Source organism: Leuresthes tenuis, unplaced genomic scaffold (assembly GCF_036924035.1).
Source record: "Leuresthes tenuis unplaced genomic scaffold, fLeuTen1.0.hap1 SCAF_18, whole genome shotgun sequence".
Taxonomy (NCBI): Eukaryota; Metazoa; Chordata; class Actinopteri; order Atheriniformes; family Atherinopsidae; genus Leuresthes; species Leuresthes tenuis.
Window position 1 is genome coordinate 8,186,738 of NW_027325372.1, and position 20,909 is coordinate 8,207,646.

General features: G+C 38.0%; 1 protein-coding gene across 2 annotated transcripts in view; it reads left to right on the forward strand.

Moving 5' to 3' along the window:
- The window catches only part of samd12 (sterile alpha motif domain containing 12), a 102,878-nt gene that overhangs the window by 5,705 nt on the left and 76,264 nt on the right, over positions 1-20,909 (forward strand). For both annotated transcript variants that reach the window (XM_072370162.1, XM_072370161.1), the window contains exon 2: positions 14,764-14,969. In XM_072370162.1, the coding sequence (XP_072226263.1) occupies positions 14,764-14,969 (206 nt within the window). The remainder of the gene's footprint in view (positions 1-14,763; positions 14,970-20,909) is intronic.

Sequence of the window (20,909 nt, forward strand, 5' to 3'; positions counted from 1 at the left end):
TTTGCATTTTTTTTATTATCTTTTACTCCACATGCTACCATGAATCACACTTTAAGGGGAGATCCTAGAAGTGAAAAGGTAAAACATTTTACCAGTAGACAACAATGGAAATAACCCAATTAATTACTTGTATTAAGATTTCTGTGTTTTTATTTTTATTCTTTTTGGTTCTTTAAGTTTACGATATTGTTGCATTTAAGTGTTTAAATGAGGAATTCTACACCAGTTTGCATAAATCTAATTAAATTACAAAGGACAGGCAGAGGATGAAATGTTACAGGTGCAGCATTGTTATTATGGCGGATACAAGCTTGAGCCCTTCTCAGCACAATAGATTGAGAATGCTAATGATATCCCCACCTAGGTTAACAAGTTTATTCAAAAGTAGAGGCAACAAAACATATCGACCATGTTTTAATGGTCTATCTGCTCAGCTAAGAATAGATGAGAAGGCATGGTGGTGATCACAAGACATTTCAGCATTTACAGAATGTGCAGGAAGAATGTCAGTTCTGTCATTCAAGCAGATGTCATTTCTTGACTGATTACTTTGATTGCTTATTTTACACGAGCAGAGGCAGAGGAACAAATTAATACAACTGTTATAATTTTCCACCATCTTTATGCCGAACTCCCCAGCTCATCTTTTGCCTGCTTAGTGGCTCCTGGAGCAATTTAATTGTAGTAACATAGCACAATAGTTTTGATGCTGTGTTACTTAAGATAATCTTTACTCTGTGTAGGTGGGAGTTTTTTTTCATGGTGAAAACAGCCTTTTAAGGTATGCTTATTGTATGGAGATGCCTGCACATATTTTTTGTCACACAGATACGCATAGAAAAGAGTCAGGGACTGGACACCATGTCCAGTCAAAGCAGTGTTTACCCCTGTGGCTGAAGTTGTTAATTTCACTTTGTCTCACTTGCCTCTGTACATCAAGCCTCCTTGAAATGTCCTGCCCTGCTCTGCCAGCCTGTGCATCCATTCAGATAACTCAGTTCAAATCTATTTATTCTTGGGATCTAGCCCTGGAATAGAATTAATAGAATGAACATGTTTATTTGAGTCGACGAAATAGGATTACATCTATCTCAAGTTAATCAGAAACTGCTACAACAAAATAACCTCTTTTCACGGGATTAGGATGACAAATGATGAAGCAAATATCATAGAAGAGCAGTGTTGTGTAATCATCCTTGTCTGGGTGGACCTACAGCCATCTTTGATGCACTGCACTGAACTGCTGCTGCTTGAAATTCAGAATGAGAGCTAAGCAGAAAACCAAAATAGAAAACAGAAGTACTGCTAGGCAATACATTAATCCTTTAGCCATGTTACTCTTCACAAATGAGACTCATTAACAGACTTGCAGAAACTGACATTGTCTGGAGGGCTGATGAGTGTGCAATCACCTGGATGAATCTGTTGAACACAAATTAGTGGTTCACACATTATAATATAGGATCTGTCTCTGGCCTGAGTGCTTTGGCTGGCTCAGCTAGCTTTACTGTGTCAGTGACTGTCAGCTTGTGTGGAAGAAATCCAGAAGGACAACTGGGTATTGTCTGAATACTTTGTTTATGTGCAAACCCTAGTTCTAAGGGATATTATCATGCTGTACAGTACAGCAATAAAGTAATCATGTCAAAACACTCATTAGAGGTATGGTAGCGAGTTGCTGCTCGCACCAAAAGGTGGTATTGGTTAAAATCAGTTTGTAGAATAATCAAGAATGAAAGTGAGGCGGAACTTCTATGACCTTGAGCGTAAACATTTCTCACAGCAACTCTTTACATTTTATTATACAGATAAGAACGATAATGATGTACCTAGCAATCACACCTCTGTGATTTCAGAGCAAGACAACAGTCTCCTGGTTTTACAGAGATAATGAGTTGTGTGACCGCAGCACAATGGGGGAGATTAATTCAATAAAATGAAGATGAAATGTGATTATTACCCTATTCATGTCACACCTGAATTAAAACTTTTAACTCGGCCCGTTAAATGTCACCTGTATCTGCATGATATGCCATTTTTTGCTCCTGACACTTTTTTTGCACATAATGTGGGAGAATTACAGTTATGAAAGAGGGAAATGTGTGCTTTCCACATTTAGATCTGATAAGTATGCACATGAAGGAAGGCATCTAAGTAAGATAACTTGTGCTAAATGAAGGGCTTGACTTTTGTAAAGATCCTCCACCTCGGATCTGAAAGGCTTGTTTGGTTGTAGCTGAAGTTACCTTAATTTAGCATTTAGATATATCATACCCTAAATGACTATAAATCTCCCAGACAAGATGGTGATAACATTTTGTTTTTGATGTGAACTGGAGCCTCTGACCTCTGTGTAGGACTTTTTTAGTGTACTTCAATGCAGCACTAACATGGCTGACCGCATGAGTCCTTGTCCGTGTCACTGCATAGCACGAAACAATACTATATACTGTAACTTTATTGACCTTCGGGAGGTATCCAAGCATCAGGGAAATTAAACCCGTGGGAGGAGACAAATTTTGCTGAGTGTACCAGTCATTTGTTGCCGTTTCACCCTTGCAAAGCACTTTCAGAACTTTGTGCACATCCCTCTCCCTTTTCAAATGATGACTTTTGTGCTTTTTGTGAATATTTGGCACCCTGTTGTGTCAAGTGCAGAAACTTGGCAGTGTGTCAGCTCCATTCCCTGATGACCACGAAACCTATTGCGCTCCATTCTGCTGACTGATTGGAGCAGCAGATCTGAAACAGTTTGTGTTTCACTGATTAAACAGTGTGCACAGATGGAGGGTGTCAGTGTCAGGTGAAGACAGCCATTATCTGATATTTCTGGCAGTGCTACAAAGTAGATTCATTTGATATCACTTCAGCTGGATTTGCATCAGAACTTTGGATCCATCATTGAATATAAATATGCAGTTTTTGAGGGTGAGTAGTTGTGAAACAAGTCTGTTCAAGTTGAAAGATTTCTATAGTCTTTCTCGTTTACTAAGTTGAAACATCCAATGTTAAACACTTAGTGTTGTCCTCAACCTAAAGGATGCTGCAATGCAAATGATCTGGAAGCAGCTGGATGGCAGCCTAAAAATAATTTGAACCGTTAATTGCAATTCCTACTGTTGAAGTGTTTTAGTGGGGTGGCAACAGAGCTAATTATAAGATTGCTAATTTAATCAGGCAACTGAATAACAGCAGTACAGCAAATGTTGGAGGATGTTTAATTTTTCTGTTAGCTGCAAGACTATAACTCTTCTGCTCAGATGTGTAATATTAGACATGTTTTAGGTTTTTATTTCTCGTGATGTATTTAATATCTGCATAATACTATACATAATACTAATTGTTTTGACAGGTGAGGTAAAATTCAAGTTTTCTGTGTTCCTGGAGTCTGCATCCTGCACAGGTTGAAGCTATCAGCTGGATCCATCCAGAAGTTCTAATGTAGTAATGAGAAAATGGCAAAACTATAATAATTCTGCTGGCTAAAATCTGACTCATTTTGGTCAAGGTTGCGTTTCCTAAATGCAGGGATGCTGCAGCAGTTAAAACTGGAGTATGACCTGCACTTGATAGTACCTTACATGCATTCCATTGGCAACATTTTAAGATTGGCAAGATACACCCCTCAATTACAATATAGGTTGCAATGGTCAAGTGACAGTGTCTGTGTGACCGTTTTTGGACTCCACTGGAAGTGCAACACCTTCCTTTCTAAAGCCTCTCATCAGTGTTAATATTGCAGTCTTCATGGGCCTTTACAATGGCTCATACGGCATCTCTGCTCTGCAACAGACAGACCAACAGCAAAGGCAGACACTACAAAAAAGCAAAAGCAGTTAAAGTCTTAAAGGAAGGTAAAGGATCCTAACAAATTGGGTCTGCAGGAACCATGAAGACTGGGTTGCATAATAAATTATCTGGTGGGGAGCTGAGGCAAAGAGACGGATACATTATTTATAACAAATAGTTACAGAGATTAAACCTAGCAAATAGGTGGCAAAGGACAAATGAAAGGGGATAAACATGAAAAAAAAGATTTAGAGCTCTTTTGCCAGCTCGAGGAAACATGACATAATATTAGAAAGGTGGCTTAAATGTTGTGGCTGATCCGTGTATCTGCTTTACCCCTTATGTTGCAATTCATGGCTGTCCTGGACCTCAATTGGAACGTTTAAAAGACCACATTATGTAGGTTTTACATTCTATGCATGACTATTTTGGTCAACCAACCACAGCTTAAATTAATGTAGTCTTGCAATGCCTCACCAAATTCTGCAGAGTGTTGTGTCAGGGCTAGAGAAAGATCTGTCTGCACCCATTATGATCTCTGGTTTCAATGATTACTTTAAACAAATCACAATCGTCTTGTGTGATACAATCCCAGAATGCAGCAATCGTGCATGTCGTTTTTTGTTCCTTTTTTAGACACCAAGTATTGCACATATTCTCCTTGTCTGAACAGTCATTCATAGAAAGAATAAAGCAGGCCTGCCACTTTTCATTATGCCGATTTTTGTCTAAACCTTTGCTGTTACTACCAGTCGTGAACAGATTTAGGAAAAAGTGACTACTTAGTGACCACTAATGTATTAGTCATTTGGTGCAATCTAGTTACTAAAGTTGCAGCAAACTTTGTTACAGTAAAAGGCAAAAGGTTCAACTTTTCTTTTAGTCTGCAATGGTTCCTGTTGTGTGAGCTAAACGCAGGAAGTTTGTGTTTCTTATCAAATATTAATAGATTTTACTCATCTCTAAATTAATAGTCTATTTTTGTCACCCTTTCTCTGTGTGCCTTTGAAGCAGAGAACGCTAACAGCTTTAAGCCAAGAATACATGCTTCACAGCAAGCCAACTGAACAACGGTTATATATTTGGCTCCTGTGTGTTTTTGCTTTTAAAGTGGGTCATTTCACTCTTTTTTTCCAGCCTTGTCTCACTGACTCATTTTATCTGTCTTTCTTGCTCTCACTTTCTGGTTCCATCCAACTTTTTTCTTTTCATCTCCTCCGGCTTTATATGCATCTTCTTATCCTTGCCTACTCTCTGCACTTCAGAAAGGTTCAAAGCTGAGCACATCTGTGCCTGCTTGACACAGTACCAACCAATCGTAGCTGATCAGACCCTGAGGTTGTCGAGGGCAGTGACTGAAGTTTGAGCTCAGTTAACTTTTGATAGGATGTCAGGGTGAATTAAGCCCCACTGATAGCCTAGCTGGCTGGCTAACTAAGTACTTGACTTCACTTTGATAGTTAGTCATGCTATCAGTCCTCATGTCTCAACAGCCAATTTAAGAAGAGACACTAACCGAATGAGTGTATGTGAAAAATGAACGGCAGTGAAGCCAAAGGTTTTTTGCATATGTAAGTTAATAATATGCCAAACAATTGATGCATTTTTTCATCGTTTTGTTGGTTTTCATGAGTTTCTTTTTCATGACTTTTCATGACTTCATCACTACAGTGATATTCGAGTTTAGGCTTTCTTTGCATCAAGGCCAATTCATGGTTTCCACATGGCCTGAAGGTTTGGGGCTTTCCGGATTTGTGTGCAGTTTCATCCATCTGAGTAATTACCTGATTTAGCCAATCTTTAATGAGGACACATTCTACATATGCATATTAGGGAACAAAAGGGCAAATTCACAACAGCAGTTTACACCACAACCTTATAGACATGAAAATGAAAGTAGCCATAAAGAAGAATCACAAAAAGACACTCATCAGTGAATTAGACACAGTAAAATCAGTTTTATTCGGTTGTCTCAGTTCTTGAATCATGACCAAAACAAAATCTGTTTAATTAAAAAAGTAACAAAAGTGATCAGCTCTGTAAATTTAGATTAAAGAACCCTGCAGAGACAAATGGAATATAGCTGGATAAAAACTAGAGGAAACACACATCAGCTCGCACAAAAACACCTTAATGTCATCTTAATGTGTCCAGTACATCATATCAGACTTCAAATGTTCTGAAAATGTATGTATGCATAGTCCAAAGAATGTGAGATGTGAACACATTTGCACCTCTCATTTATTCTCTGTACATACCAGTTTGTGTGTCGGAAAAGATGTGTGCAGGGTTTTTGTGTGGATGCACTTTGCAGCTGGAAATGAACAAACATTAACTACTGTTTTGTGTTCATGGCTCATGCAGGATCCGTAGTTCCATTCTTAAATGTACATCCTATAGAATCATCTGGATTTGCACATTCAAATCACGTGATTTGGCCCTTGGTTAATGCACTAAAGTGAGTACATTAAAGATTACACAATGCCATGCTGTGTTAGTTATGATTATGATGTATAAAACCAAGCTGAATCTGACTTGACAGGTGGCTTTATTTTAGCGTTTTTTTTTTTAAAGTGGAATACCTAGTTAGCTCACAAAACCATGTACTATCACTGAATGCAGGAATGCTTTTAGGCAAGACACTTACTAATACTCTGAATAAACTTTAGATTCCAGCAACATGTTTAAAATATCCTCATTCCCCTTTTTTACATGGTAGAAAAAAACCCATTTTGCCTCACCACAGTGGAGGACTTTTGAGATCATTTATATGCTTGTCAATTCTGTCTCTGGTATTTTATCTCACTGTGCAGCAAGCTCTTCCTAGAGGCTCCTGTCCAAAACATTCCAGACTGAAGACCATGTGCTTCTCTCCCTTGTCTCTTTCTATTCCTCAAAAGTATTCTAATTAGTATTTAAGTAATCATGTAACAAGGCTGTGCGTCTTCTGTCACCCTGTGATGGAGATGCTCTTTCTAAAGTCCTCAGGGTAGACAGCTGAGCAGATGCACTTACCATACACACTCACAAGTTTTTCTAATTTTGACAGCAGTGCATGAGCTCATTTGATTCCCCATGTAGATTTTCGTGGTTTGCTCACTCTCAGAGCAGACTCTGTGAGAATTAGCACTGCATCTTTGTGTATGTACTTCTACGGTTATGAATAAGTCAGGTCACGTCACTGTGGACGCATGCAGATCTGTGAATGTATGTGTGTGTCTGTGTGCATGTGCAAGCAATGGATGCGTGGGAGAGCTGGGGAGGGATAACAGATGGAGGAAACTGGTCAGCTCTGTTAAAAACATGTGCCTGTCCACACATTCATCCTCAGAGTGCTTGATTTTTTTTTAAGAGTCAAATTTTTTATCCGGCTATGTGACAGAGAGGGATTTCTGATTCAGCTTTAAGCCACTTTTAAACATATAAAAAAAGTAACAGCTGCGCGGATGACTGAAATGTCATTCTGTGTGGATCTGTGCCAGACCACCTCTTCAAATTCCCAAGAGCCTCTGTTGGCTCTGTTGGTTTGGAATGATTACACCCACATCCTTCCAGTCCTGTGTTCATGCCTATCAGCAGATTGTGATTGACTTCACCTTTTGCTGAAGCAGGCAACGAACAAAAGGCCTCATAACTTGGTTAATCTCCACAGTCATCTGGCTTACCCTGGCCTCCTTCTCTAGACTTTGTTTCTGGGTCAAAACAGTTTATTTTACTCAGGAACAATTAATTCTGCTCCACTCTGGGAGGCAGCCAACAAGAAAGAGATCACTATGAGTCTGGGTAGCCACACAGAGCAAACTTCACTTTTGATTATGGACCCACTACTGTTTTTTCTTTGAACCAGCTCGTGCTGTGAAACAGTGCCATTATCTACAATTTAGATTCCAAGCGTTGAGTATCTTGAGCACTGATAATCACCAGGCGGAGAGAGAAGAGCCAACTATTTAGACATTTGCAGGATTTTTTCCAGCACAGCAAACACTGTAACCCTTTACTGTGTCTGAGCCATCTACTCTCTCAGACTGACACACCTGAAAATGTCAGTTTGCTGATAAAATCATACAGATGAAGAAAGTTTATGATAACATTTATCATGACATCATTCAAATCTGGATGGAAAGTTATTTTAGTGACGCTTCCTCACACAGGACTCTAAACCCTTAAGTGCTTCAAAGGAGTCGTGAAGTGGCAGCATATCAGTGGTTTTACTGATACAAGACTTTTGTCAGAGAGCAGAAAGCTTCTGGTCTGACTAAAGCTAACAAATAGCAACAGCCTGACCTCTTTGAGGCCACAAAATATTTTTGAATGTGAAACAAAGAAGAATTATTACCCCAAAACAGAAAACTTCCATGTGCATACAGTAAGTATTCCCCATCCAAACTTAGTACAGCGTGGATCTCCTTTTAGCAGCAATTCTCTTCATTTTTCTCTGCAAGTCTGTCAGGATATGCTTCATAAATTTGTCACATTTCTTATGTCAAATATCTAGCATGCTAGATGCAGAATCTAGCATGCTAGTCTGAGTCTGAGTCTGGGACATGTTCAAGAACTTCACATGAAACGTTTCTTAAGTGTTCACAATCGATGAACGTCAGTCAAAAGCAGACATGCCTAAAATCTGGAATATTAATTTCCAAAATCTGATTTTAATATGCAAATAGTGCTTAGAATCATGTTCTGTGAACCGTGCTGTTACGGTGGTGTTGCAGATTCTGGGGCCTTTCACATCAGGTGTGTGTAAACTGAAATCATGTGACACTGACTGAATACTTCCATGGACTTGATTTAGCTAAATAAGTTATATCAGAAAGTATCTGGCATCACCTGATCCTGATAAAAGGCTTCATACAGCAGCACAGGAGGATGACTTAATATGCATGCACTACTTTTAATACTTTTATTTTTCTTTTCATTTCAGCAGTTTGGACTATTTAGTGCAGCTCTGTTACATAACCTTTCAAAACCAAACCATTAACCTTAAGATATTTCTTCAAGGTGTTCTTATTCTAAATGTCCAAAATATCAAAACCGGTGCAGCTTTTTGGAAACACTCTTTTGGTGCGGAGATCTCGTTTAATGATACAGTATAAACAATTAGTTATGATATTTTTATATGCTTACATATGCTTGTATGCATGTGGTTTTATCAGCTGGAAATTCTCCAGTTATTTTTTTTTTGTCAACCTACGGTAATTATTTCTTAATCTTAATCATCATGTAGATCATAAGAAGCCATTCAGCTATGCAGTGATGGAAGTCTTTTTTAAAAAGGGATAATTTCCTAACTTCAGTCATTCCTTTTTCTCTAAATCTCATTTATGAAAAAGAAAGCCATGGGAGAATGGAGGCAGACATCCGCCCTCATCTGTCTCTTCCCTCACGATTCTTTCACGGCGCATGTCAGGGAGGACAGAGAGAAGAATGTAATGGCGCTATTTTTAGTAACTGTTGCCGTTAAAAAAAAAAAGAAAAACATTTCTCTATCTCCTAGCCCCCTATGTGCCCATCCTTTTCCCCCTGAAAGAATGAAGAACATTGCCACTGTCCTTCCTCTCTTTAAAGCGTTCTTCCCTCTGCCAAACCCCTTGCATCATCTTGTCATCCACCTATCCCTTTAGTCTGCTTGTACTATTGTTCAGATGCTCTTAGCAGAGGATGTATAATTCATTTCTCAACTAGAGACGTTGCACATTGAGTCAGAGGGAAGAGTAGAGGGGGAAGAGAGGAATAAAGAAGCAGTGAGAGGGAGCAATGCTTCGTGCACCGCATCTCAAGTTGGGTTTGTTTAAAACATGGCCTTCTCACGGATATTCTATCAATAGTCTAAACAGGCCATCCTAATTCTCTGCTTTTTAATCAGGGCTAAAAACAGCATATATGTTTTTATTATTTGTCAGTGATAGAAAGTTATGGTCCATTCATGCATATATGAGTGTTGTTTGTCAATAATCACATTTACATGGCACATGACAAAAAATAAAATAACTGTGGTGGTCCGAAAATTACTGGACCTTTAGACATTTTCTGGTTGGGTTATGAAAACGTTTAGAGTTTGAAATCAAATTTTGCTTTATCTATACCACCGTCACCATTTTGGCATCAATGATACTATTGATATACTGAATATGCAGTTGCTCTCATGACCACTAGAGGTCACATACTTTGAAGAAAATTGTTTGCATGATCAAATGACTCAGGAGGTTGTTTTTGGATGGAAGGCAGTCTTGTTCATTTAGGTGTCTTATGTGAAGTACAACTGGGCTTCATTTACATACTGGCTCTATAAATCTATTACTTTTATCAGACTATCTCATACCTTCAACAAACTTCATAGGTGTCACGAATATTTATTTATTATACCAAATACTAAATGTCATTAGTTATCCTAAATGTTAATTTCTCCCAAAAAATGCAAATGTAAGGAAATTGCTGGACCATGTTGAAAGGAATATTCATATAGTTTATTCAAGTTCAGCACAAATAAATATTTAGATAAACTGAAGTACTGCAATAAAAACAATGAAGGGATCTGTTAAAAAAGACCATGTAAATTAATCCAAATGTAGGAAATGGTCCCCTTTGACTGATGCAATATCATATCCAACTCTAGATTTTTGTTATAATGCATCAGTACAGGAGCAGGATTTTACTGCTGTTACTACTGGACCGCTTTTTAGATAATTCAGGTCATGTCATAATTCTTAATAATGATAATAATTGATCATTATTATTGATCAATACTTAATTGGATGAGAAGGGGAGAAAATAATGAGAATGTACTACAACCACTGAAAGCAATTTCATGACTTCTATTGTGGCTTTTTGTGGATTATTAGAGACTTTTACTTTTCTTTGCAAAAAAAAAAGTAGAGCCTCAAACCTTTTCAGCCCCTCTGCTGCAGAACACTGTACTCTATTTTCGGGCCTTGAGACCGTTGACTTGCAATATATTCAGAAACATAAATTGTTGTGTGTCCAGAGTTAGTCATCAAACAGAAATTTGTCCAGGGGAGCTCTGTGACAGTATATATAACAAGGTGGGCTCTGGGAGCATATTCCCTGCCGGGGCCAATGTCCTTTTTACAATTTAAAGAAAGTGAACTGGATCCACTCCACAAATCAATGGGCTTGATAGTTTTATTCACAATTCACCTCTCCAGCATGTTTCATAAAGTTTGGCATCATTTGCAGAGTCTTTCAACAAACAGAAAAACACATTTCAGTATTTAACCTCCATTTTCATGGAACTCAGTTTCTTTCAGACTGTGGTTGTTTCCACCATGATATAAAGGTCTTTTAGGTTGTTTGCTTTTTAAATGCATTTTCTGCACTTTTTTTCTTTCTTTTAGCTTTTGTTTTTAATGATCTATTGTTCCTTTAATGTATTTCTCTTGTAATGCACATTGAATTGCCTTGTGTATTAATGGTGCTATATAAATAAAATTGCCTTGCCTTGCCTTAGGTTGGAGGCACTAGTACATCAGGATACAGCGGTATGGCCACAACCTACATAATGAAACTGAATTTACAAAAATCTGGACATGAGACACTTTTCCTTCAGGGTTGTGCAAAGGTTTATTTTTACAAATGTTTAGCATTGGCAAACACTACACACTGTAGCTAATATATGACATCTGTCCCCACAAGGGCCTTTCAGTAATATAAAGTACATACAAATCCGATCGAATTGAAATACAAATGCACAATAGTTACATAGAAATATAACATCTGTCAAGACCAGACAATACAGGACACATCAAACAAAGTAATAACATCACACAAATGGCAGATCATTCACGACTAAATGGCTGGTTGATCTTAAAATAATGATTTAGTTTTAAGCTAAAATGATCAAAGTCAGGGTCCATATTAAGCTCCCAAGGAAAAGAATTACACGTAATAATCCCTCCTACAAAAAAAACAGTAAGAACTTGTGCAAAGACACCTTACAGTTTCAGTTAGATGCTCCACAAGTTATTTACCCTATGACTAAGTTGAACCACAAGGCCAAACCACAAGGTGCTTTAGGTGCTTTAGAAAGAAATCACATTACATGAGAAAATGTTATATCTCTAATAAACTGCTTTGTTGTTATGATTATGATCCCTGTCTTAACTCACACTCCTCCTAAAGCACAACTGATTTCCATCTCTCCCATGCCGCCACTTATGACAATATTTATTACATGTGACATGATCTTTGCAGGGCAGCTTCAGAATGAAAAATCTGTACAATCAAATAAAAAGTCTTGCATTTCCTTTGTTTTTTACTATGAAAATTGAAGGTGACAGGGATGTATGATGAACACTTGGATAGTTGCTGAATATACTGGCAACAAATGGCTACAGTTGTCTGTTTTTGTTCAAATTTACACAGAAATATTTTCATTGTTAAGAATAGTACAAGACTCAAGCACGAGAAGTGGGAAGGATGATTCTCACATATTGGGCTCCAGATGTGCACAGTATAATTAAACAGGACCACCCATAGTGGATTCCACACTCCTGCTCTTGTTATACACAATGATTGTGTCGGACTTGTTGTAATTGCTTGGTGGCAGTGGTCTGAAAAAAGTCTCCAATTGGCTGTTTTCCTGGACGTTCTGCTTTGCCAGTAAGCAGACCGACTTTAGTGTTTGGCAAGTGTGCAGTTTAGCTGTCATTTTTATAATCTCAGCCATGCCAGTTTGTCTTCCTACATAGTAATTTATAGTGGGCAATCATATGGTTCATTGCCATCACTTAGTGTTTTGTTAAGACCATACAATGCATCTTCTGTCTCCCTGTTCATTCGCTCGCTTATTTGGCCTGTTTGTTGAAGCAGGATGTACAGATTTTGGAGAACGTTGCTTTGACCTTTAATCCAGAGATGTGGCACAAGCCGAAGCAGCCTTCAGGTGTGATGAAATAATTTTTGGCTTCCACAAAATGGGCCCGCTGTGTTTTTAGAACAAGCGGGCCGGTTGTATGAAGACAGATGATGCCTAACAACTCACTCCAGGCTGTCACTGCTGTGCCCACCTCACTGCCTAATGAGACTAAAATAGTGCTCTAGCCTGACACTTCCTGTGAGGAATGAGTCTAAAAATAAATCCACTTCATGGAGGAAATGAAAAAATAGTATAATACAAGTTTCTACAAAGTAATACGAGCCTGCTGCTGATATACAACGTTTGTCCTTCGTTTTCAGTCTGCAGTGTACTGCCTCCCCTGAAACACATTTATACATACATGGAAATGAGTGTCAGCTCAGTGGATTTGCCTTCAACATCTCACTTTTCAAGTCGTCTGGCTGAAACTTGAGCTTGAGTGACGGTTTTTGTGGATTTATAGCTGTTGAAGAAATTGATCTCTCAAGCCTCAGTGGTGGCTTTGGACTTATTCTTTTACACAACACAACAGGAATCACTTAGTTGAAGACAAAAACCTGCTTATTTCTTATTCTTGGTTTACAGTACACAGTAGAGAGTTCAGGAAGACATTTTTTAGATTTGTTCTATTTGTGTTGGCACTTATGCTTTTAAGTACATTTTAAGCAAAACTTTTGGGGTTATGATTTTTACAGCAAACTTTAGACAGGTCAAACAAGTCAACACACTACAAAGTCTTTACTCTACTGTGTATCTGTGTATTCTGCTCATACAGAGGTGTACAGTACAGTGCAAAAGTCTTTATCCATGCCACACTTTCTTTATATATAGCCAGAAAAACAGAAAATAGATACAGACATTGATTTAAACATGTGCAAACATAGATGAAAATACAATATATTAAACAAAGACTGAATGCATTTATAACAAGCCTGAAAGTCAATATTTGGTCTGAGCACCTTCATTCTTCAGCACAGCCTGAACCTGCTTAGACAAGCTTTCTGACATTTCTTTCTTTCTTTCTTTCTTTTTTTCTTATTTCTTAAGAACATTGCTTTCAGATACTGTTCAGCTGATGTGGATATTTTACTTGTGCAGTTTCATCAGCACACCATGCTGAGATATGCCAGCATTTTGATTAAAAGCTCCATGAAAAGATCATGTTGGGGCTAAAATACATTTTTAATTCTATCAGTCTTTGTTATATTTGTCATTTTTCATTAACGCAACTAAGTGCAAATTACATGTATTTGTGACCGGCTGCTTGTAACAAAGTGCCTTACGACACCATATAGAATTGGTTCTTCGCCAAGTTGGATGATCTGCGTAGATCCAACACAGGATCCTCCCTTGAATTAGGTTTTTTTGTGAACTTTCCTTCATTTAAAGTCAGATTGATTCCATGATGCTGAGATAAAGGCTGTGTGAGGATCTTTTGTACGACTCCCCTGCAACAGATCTTTGCTGTTGGAGTAGTTAGCTCTCTGAGTCCTCTTTTAAGCTTGGAGTTATCATCCTGCAGAAACAACATCCCTGACAATGCTGCACATCTACTGTACAATAATCCAAATGTATCTACAGATTTTATATGGCTCTGTATTTGCTGTCACTTGATCAGTAAACACATTGAGTCATATGTTTGCTTGTGTTTTACTGAATTAATCACTGTGTGCAAGTATCACACAGTACTGTATCACACAGTAAACTAACAGACTGCGGCTAGCTATCTGCTGCCATCTGGTGTATTTTATACAGTTTAACATTCAATCTGTGATTCACTGCTCACGATTTAATTTCATGAGAAGATTCAGTAATAATATATCAATTCCTTCTATAATCAAACAGACTAAGGCAAAAATATAATGTAGCACACATGATTAAGTTAATCAACTGTACAGTACAACTTTAATACAACTATCAAATGACATATAGATGGCATAATGACATTTAGCCTGTGTTATTCGAATTTTTTGCATTTTAAGCACAACACTTCTGGATATTGAAAAAATACTTTCATTTGCCTTTTAGTTGTTCATCCTTTAAGAAAATGTCTCCGCCTATACAATGCTTACATAGTTATTATTTTCTGACCCATTCAGCTGTTCACTGCAACTTGAGCCAGAATGGCATTGACCATCAAATGTGTCCCGAGGACATGACGTCTCAGCTGGAGGAGGAGGAGTCGGTGGACGCTGGGGCCGTGCTGCTGGACGACGACAGCCCGAGCTACCAGGACATCAGCCCCCCCATGTACCATCGCCGCTCCCCGCCGCACCGCTCTGTCTCTGAGTCTGAACTAACCCAGGTAAGAGCCGGTCTGAAAACACACTACACAGGAGTGGTGTTGGTTTAAATGTGAATCATTTTATTTCTAAGATTCTGATATAAAAACTAGCTTTTCTTAAAACTTCTTCATGTAAAAGCATTAGTATTTTCCAATACTTACTTTGATATATTAGTTGTGTATTTTAATTTTTTTTTACCAAGTATGTAATTTCGGTTTAGAATAAATCAAATGATTCCTCTCCTCATACCAGCAGAAAGTACTGCTGTCTGCTATGTCTTTTATGATGTTACCACTGTGAGGCGCAAGAGTCAGCATTTCTGAGTCTCTCTACATGGTAAATGTGAGACAAAACTGGATAAAGACACCAGAGTATCTTCAGAATCTAATGGTTAATGTTACATTCAGTCGTTTTTAGCAGATGAGAAAAGTGTAGTTGTAATTTAAAATGGATAATCCATGACAAAGGTATTGCAACATCACTGGTCAATTTGTCAGTATGTATTAGAGTTTATGTCAAACTGCACATTTGCATAAGTCTTCAGTTCATTAGAGGGAATTCTATGGTGTCTTATATTGAATATTAGAGCACCCCAATTCATCAGGCATCAGACACCTGCAGTGATAAACCTAAAGAACAGGAATGGGCTGCCTTTTAATTATGTTCAAGCTTCAGTATATTACTGACAGTTATGTCTTAGATAAACAGATTATATAAACTATATCCTGCCACACTTTCTTTAGCATTTACAACTCATTAATATTCTCTGATCAGCCTTACCGTTGAAACTATCTGCCTAAAATTGTGGAGAGTGCCACCAAAACGTCTCTTACTCCTTAGGATATGGACACAGGAAGTCTTGTGGTGGCATGTGATGTCTGGCATGAGTGCTCAATTAGGATCTGTGCCAAAGGATCTTTGCTGTGATACAGGCCAATCCTGTGCAGCTCTTCCAGTTTGGTGGCAACTGAGGAGCGCAGCTGCACTGATGATAGAGTTAAGGCTAACATTGAAAGCTAAGAAATCAGACATTAACATTAACATTACTGACAGTAGCTTTACACTGTTCAAAAAGTTTGACTCCTTTACCTCTTTTTTTAGCTTCCATCAAATTTGGACACAGATATCCGGTTAAATTCTCAGTGGTCCATTATATTTTGCTTGCATTTAGCTAACTTTGCCTGCTGTGTGATGTATGTCACACACTACACTGCGTGAAAGACAATTTTGGTTTAAAAGGTGTTTTATGAGAATATTAGAAAATATTTCATTGAATTTGATTGAATTTGATATTTTGATTGTGCAAAACCTAAAGCTCCCATTTTAGGTTGGATTCTCCATGAGTACCACCTCACAGTGACGTTTCAAGTGCGAACATCAGACAAAAAAAACGCCTGGAGAGGTCGGTCACATAATCATCCGACCATGTTTTAACATCTGTACATTGCCTCCTAATAATTAGTGTTGAGATATAAACAATAAGTACTAAAATACAAACAGTGATTGGATAAACAGTTTGATATTCAATAGACTTTGACACAAATACTGGAATTTAGCAACTTAAATATCAAATATCCCAAAGATCAGCTGTGAACCGACATATAGGCATGTGATAAGTAGGAAGCTAAAAATAATTGCAGGCTCTGCAACTGAGGAAGTCTTTCCACTGATGTAAAAAGATATACATATTTTTTAAATCATATTACTACTACATCATATTACTGACTACAGCAGTAGAGGATTGATGTGAAATATAACCTGTAAACAACTTGGATCAGATTCTGGCTGACATCAAAAGTTAATCACTTAGGCTATGTCCCACATGTTGTAAAACATTCATGCAAATCTGTTTGTAACGTCTTGGATAACAAACAAGCAAATAAAATAGACCAACAACATAATATTCTCATCAGAGGTAAATATACATGCACTGGCATTGTGCAATATACCCTGAGAAAAAAACCCAAAAACGATTCAAATGTCCATTTATGTGCAGCTGATGTTTTTCTTAATGCTAATTTAAGAAATATTTTTTGTTCTGGCTAAATCAAGTACTCGATAAACATTAGCATTTTTAAATTGTGTTCGTGTCCACTGAGATTTAGCCTTCTGTAGACTGCTAACATGGCTGTAGCCAGTAAACTCGGTGAGTAAATTCACGCTGAGACTTGGCATGTACTGTTTTTCTCTCTTTACATTTATTGTACTTTTACTTAGCACTGTATTAACTGTGGTCATTGTGGTCAAATTACAGAACATGTAGAAAAATGACATTATGTCTGTTGCACTGATTTCTTCCTGCTCTTTACTTAAATAAAGCAATCCCCTCTGTTTATATCTACATTTTAGGTACAAACCCCAGCTTTAACAGGCAGTGAACAAGAAAATACGAGCTATTGTTGCGAGCTTGTGTTGCAAGTCTTCCTCAGTGTTCCTGATAATACATCAAAGGACCCTTTATCAGCAGTGCAAAAATAATGCCTTATTTCCTGTCCAGAAATAGCCTGTGGCTGGGACAGTGGGAGGAGACAGGGGTGATCGCTTGTGATGTGGATACACTCTCATCTTCTCATTTCGCTGTGTAAAATCTTTGATTTGCTCCTGTCAATCGAAGCAAATGGAAGTACTTTAAGTCGACCGGTCCAATATGTAAACCCAGGATGAGCCCTCAGACTGAGCCCAGGTTCAGTTAATACACACACAGCAAAAGAAATAGAGTGTGGTGATGCCCTCATCTTCTGCCAGTTAATATATGGTGAAAACAGTGTCTGTTAACATATAAAACTCAATATTATTCTTTCTGAAGCAGCGACAGATCTGAACTGCATTACCTTGAAGAGGTTGTTGAATTAATTTAACTAACTGAGCTTGGAGTCTTCAGTGTCCTGTGTCTGTAGTGGATTTGATGTTGACTTCCTGTGGAGACTTCATTAGATAAAGTGCATTCAGAGCTTTCCCTGCAGTTGTGGGATGTAAGACCATTGTTGCAAAATCAAATCTCTGTCACAAGCCACCAAAATGATCAAGGTACAGTGATGTGACAGGGACTCACAGGAATCAGGCTATATATTTGAATTGACTGTGATAACTAACACTACAAAAACACAGAAAAACAAACAGCGGGCTTTTTCTGATTTACATTTTTGAAGCATTTGAAAGTAGTGTGTGTGGGAAATCAATACGTGTGCAACATAATTTGCATATATCACAGTGCTATGTCTTGCAAATAAGCAGATACACTTTTGGAGGACTGTAAACATCCTAGATTTTGGCATGAGATTTGTGAAATCTGACCAAATGATGGTTATAACTGATGTTTCAATCTCTGATAAACGAGATATCAGGGATGAACACACTGCTATCATAATGTGTATTTGCCATGATGCAGTGCCCAAAAACAAATGCCTGGAGTAAATGAACACATTTCAATGCAGCATTTGCTTAGAAATTATATGAATTAACAGAATAACTTTGTTTCCTTCTATTATTTTATCATAGGAATCAGCCCCTGCATCAACCTCATCTGATTCACAGTTTATGCAGAATGGTGTCATGATAATCCAACAGGAACTGAAGCAGACACAATATGCTGCTAAACTATCGCCTGACTAAAACATATGTAGGCGAGGGCAGCAAAGCGAACAAAACTCACCTTAAAAATATTTGATTTCTTGGAAAAAAGGGGAATATATGCTGCAATTTATGTGCAAAGTTACCAATCTAAACATTAGATTTTTAGATGGTGTCTGAAAGGCTTTCAAAATTATTGTAATCTTTTCTTAAATGAACCCACATGTTGACTACTTTACCAAAAAAGCCAAGCAGAGAAAAGGCAACACATCACAGACTAGTGAGCTAATTGTTCACTACTTACCAATAGCTGCATTATAAGTCTGCATCATTCTTGGATTCTGGTTTATTTTCTTTTTCTGAGCTCTCTCCAATAAATAGAAGTCAGTCTGATGTTTACTCTTGTCTTATTTCTTTCTCTTTCTTTTTATTGCTTTCTCTGATCTTGTTGTCTCAGTTCTATTTGCTTCATCTGCTATAGTGTGGCGCACATTTTGACAAAAGCGTGACATAAGTTTATGGCAAAAGTGCCTTGTTATCATGTGACATGGTGGCAAAATGTAATTCTTGCGAGATATTTGCCAGGCAGGAAAGTTATAAACTGCAATATCTCAGCCCCCGAGCGCTCCAGCACAGTGTTTCAGGCCTAGGAATGAGTGTAATGAATGTTAGTGTACTTCAAAAAGAGTCAGGAGCACATAGTGCTAGATAATGGTAATTTGTCTCATTAAGCGACAGAGCCATGTGACAGGTAGCATTCACTACTACTCACAGAATCCGAGGGAACCTGGGTGTTAGCATGTTAACATCAATTAAAGTCTAGAATGTGTGGCTTCATTTTAAAATATGACTTCAAATCCAGTTTTATCACAAACTACAATTTTACCCTAAATTATTAATCTCCCCACTTTGTTTTGTGGTACGTTATAAAGTCTCTAATGTTAAATAGTGTATATGTCAAGAGTGGACCTCTTTATTTTGCAGCTTGAGGTTCACATTATCTGATATTTCAGTGGGAGCTTTGTGATTAATCTGTCTCTGTAAAATAACAGAAATTGAATTGAAGATTTGTTTATAAAGGAGTTCAACTGCACCTTGAGTTTAAGACCTTGCCTGGAGAAGTATCTTTTTTTTTTTTTGTGCAAAACACACACACAAAAAAAACATAGAAATGAAATATAGCCAAAACTTTGAATAGTCTTGCTTTGAATTAAGACAGAGCTTGAACCCACCCCACAGCCCGAAGGACTGTTGGCTGGGGTTTAATCTGATAACAGCTTTCAGGGCTTGAAAGTTTTCAGTATTTAATTAAGAAGACATATCTCAGCTAATACCACAGAAACATACCCACATTTTCTGATATTGCTTGAAATTGTTTTGTGCAGAAAAATATAAGACATAGAAGCTCATTCAGGTGCTCTCCATGCACAGACTCCTTATTTTGATCATCCCTCATTTAGTGCTGAATAAATGGGAATACATAATAAATGTAGATACCTTGCTCGTCTCTTGGAAGGCAAACCGTTGGAAAATTTTCCGTTTGTGATGTCAGCGGTGTTCGTTTTTACATATTGGATTTAATATGACTCATGTGCCCACTTGGATTTGTAATGGAGTCAGAGCTTGGCCATAGATTAAACAAGATGCATAAAACAGCCTTTTAGACTCAGTGGATGGGTATAACATCCATAGCAAATCACCACATCTCAGTGGTAATCAATATCAATCCCAAGGTGAATAGATCTTGTTTGGTGTTAAAATACCCTGCTATGCTTTATGGACCCTGCCAAATCCCAAGGTCAGGGACTGTGAAGGGGTCTTGTGTACTTTGATGTTCCTTAGTAAAGTAGGTATTGCCTGTAAATCCAATTTAAAACAGAGGCTCCTTATGAAGGCTCAATAATTCATCCAGCATAGTGTGTTATTCTGTCAACCATCCACAGCTCTCTGGACTCATCTTTACCCTCTCCAAGCACACACTCAGACACACTCAAAAATACCACGGTCTCATCCTCATTCCTGTGTGTTACAGATTAATTAATAGAGGGAATTTTCATCTCCTGCCAGCTCTGGCCAAAAGAAATCAAGTGAGACAGAAAGAAAGAAAGGCGAGCTGGGGAGAGCATGCCAGAGCTGTTAATTAGCTGTGCAGTGGAGATAGGGCAGACGACACAGGGCTTCGTGTCTCAAACAGCCATTCACTCAGTCAACATGACATTAATGGCAGAGGCCCTGCTTGTCTTAGTGCTGCTCTGTCCTCACTCAAACCCAGGTACAGTGTTTAGTTGTGACACTAGAGGGTAGTATGTAACAGGGAATCCAAATGGTATAAAATAAGCTCAGCACGGTTTGGTTCACAAAGTGTAATGCAACCTTGCATTTTCTTGTAG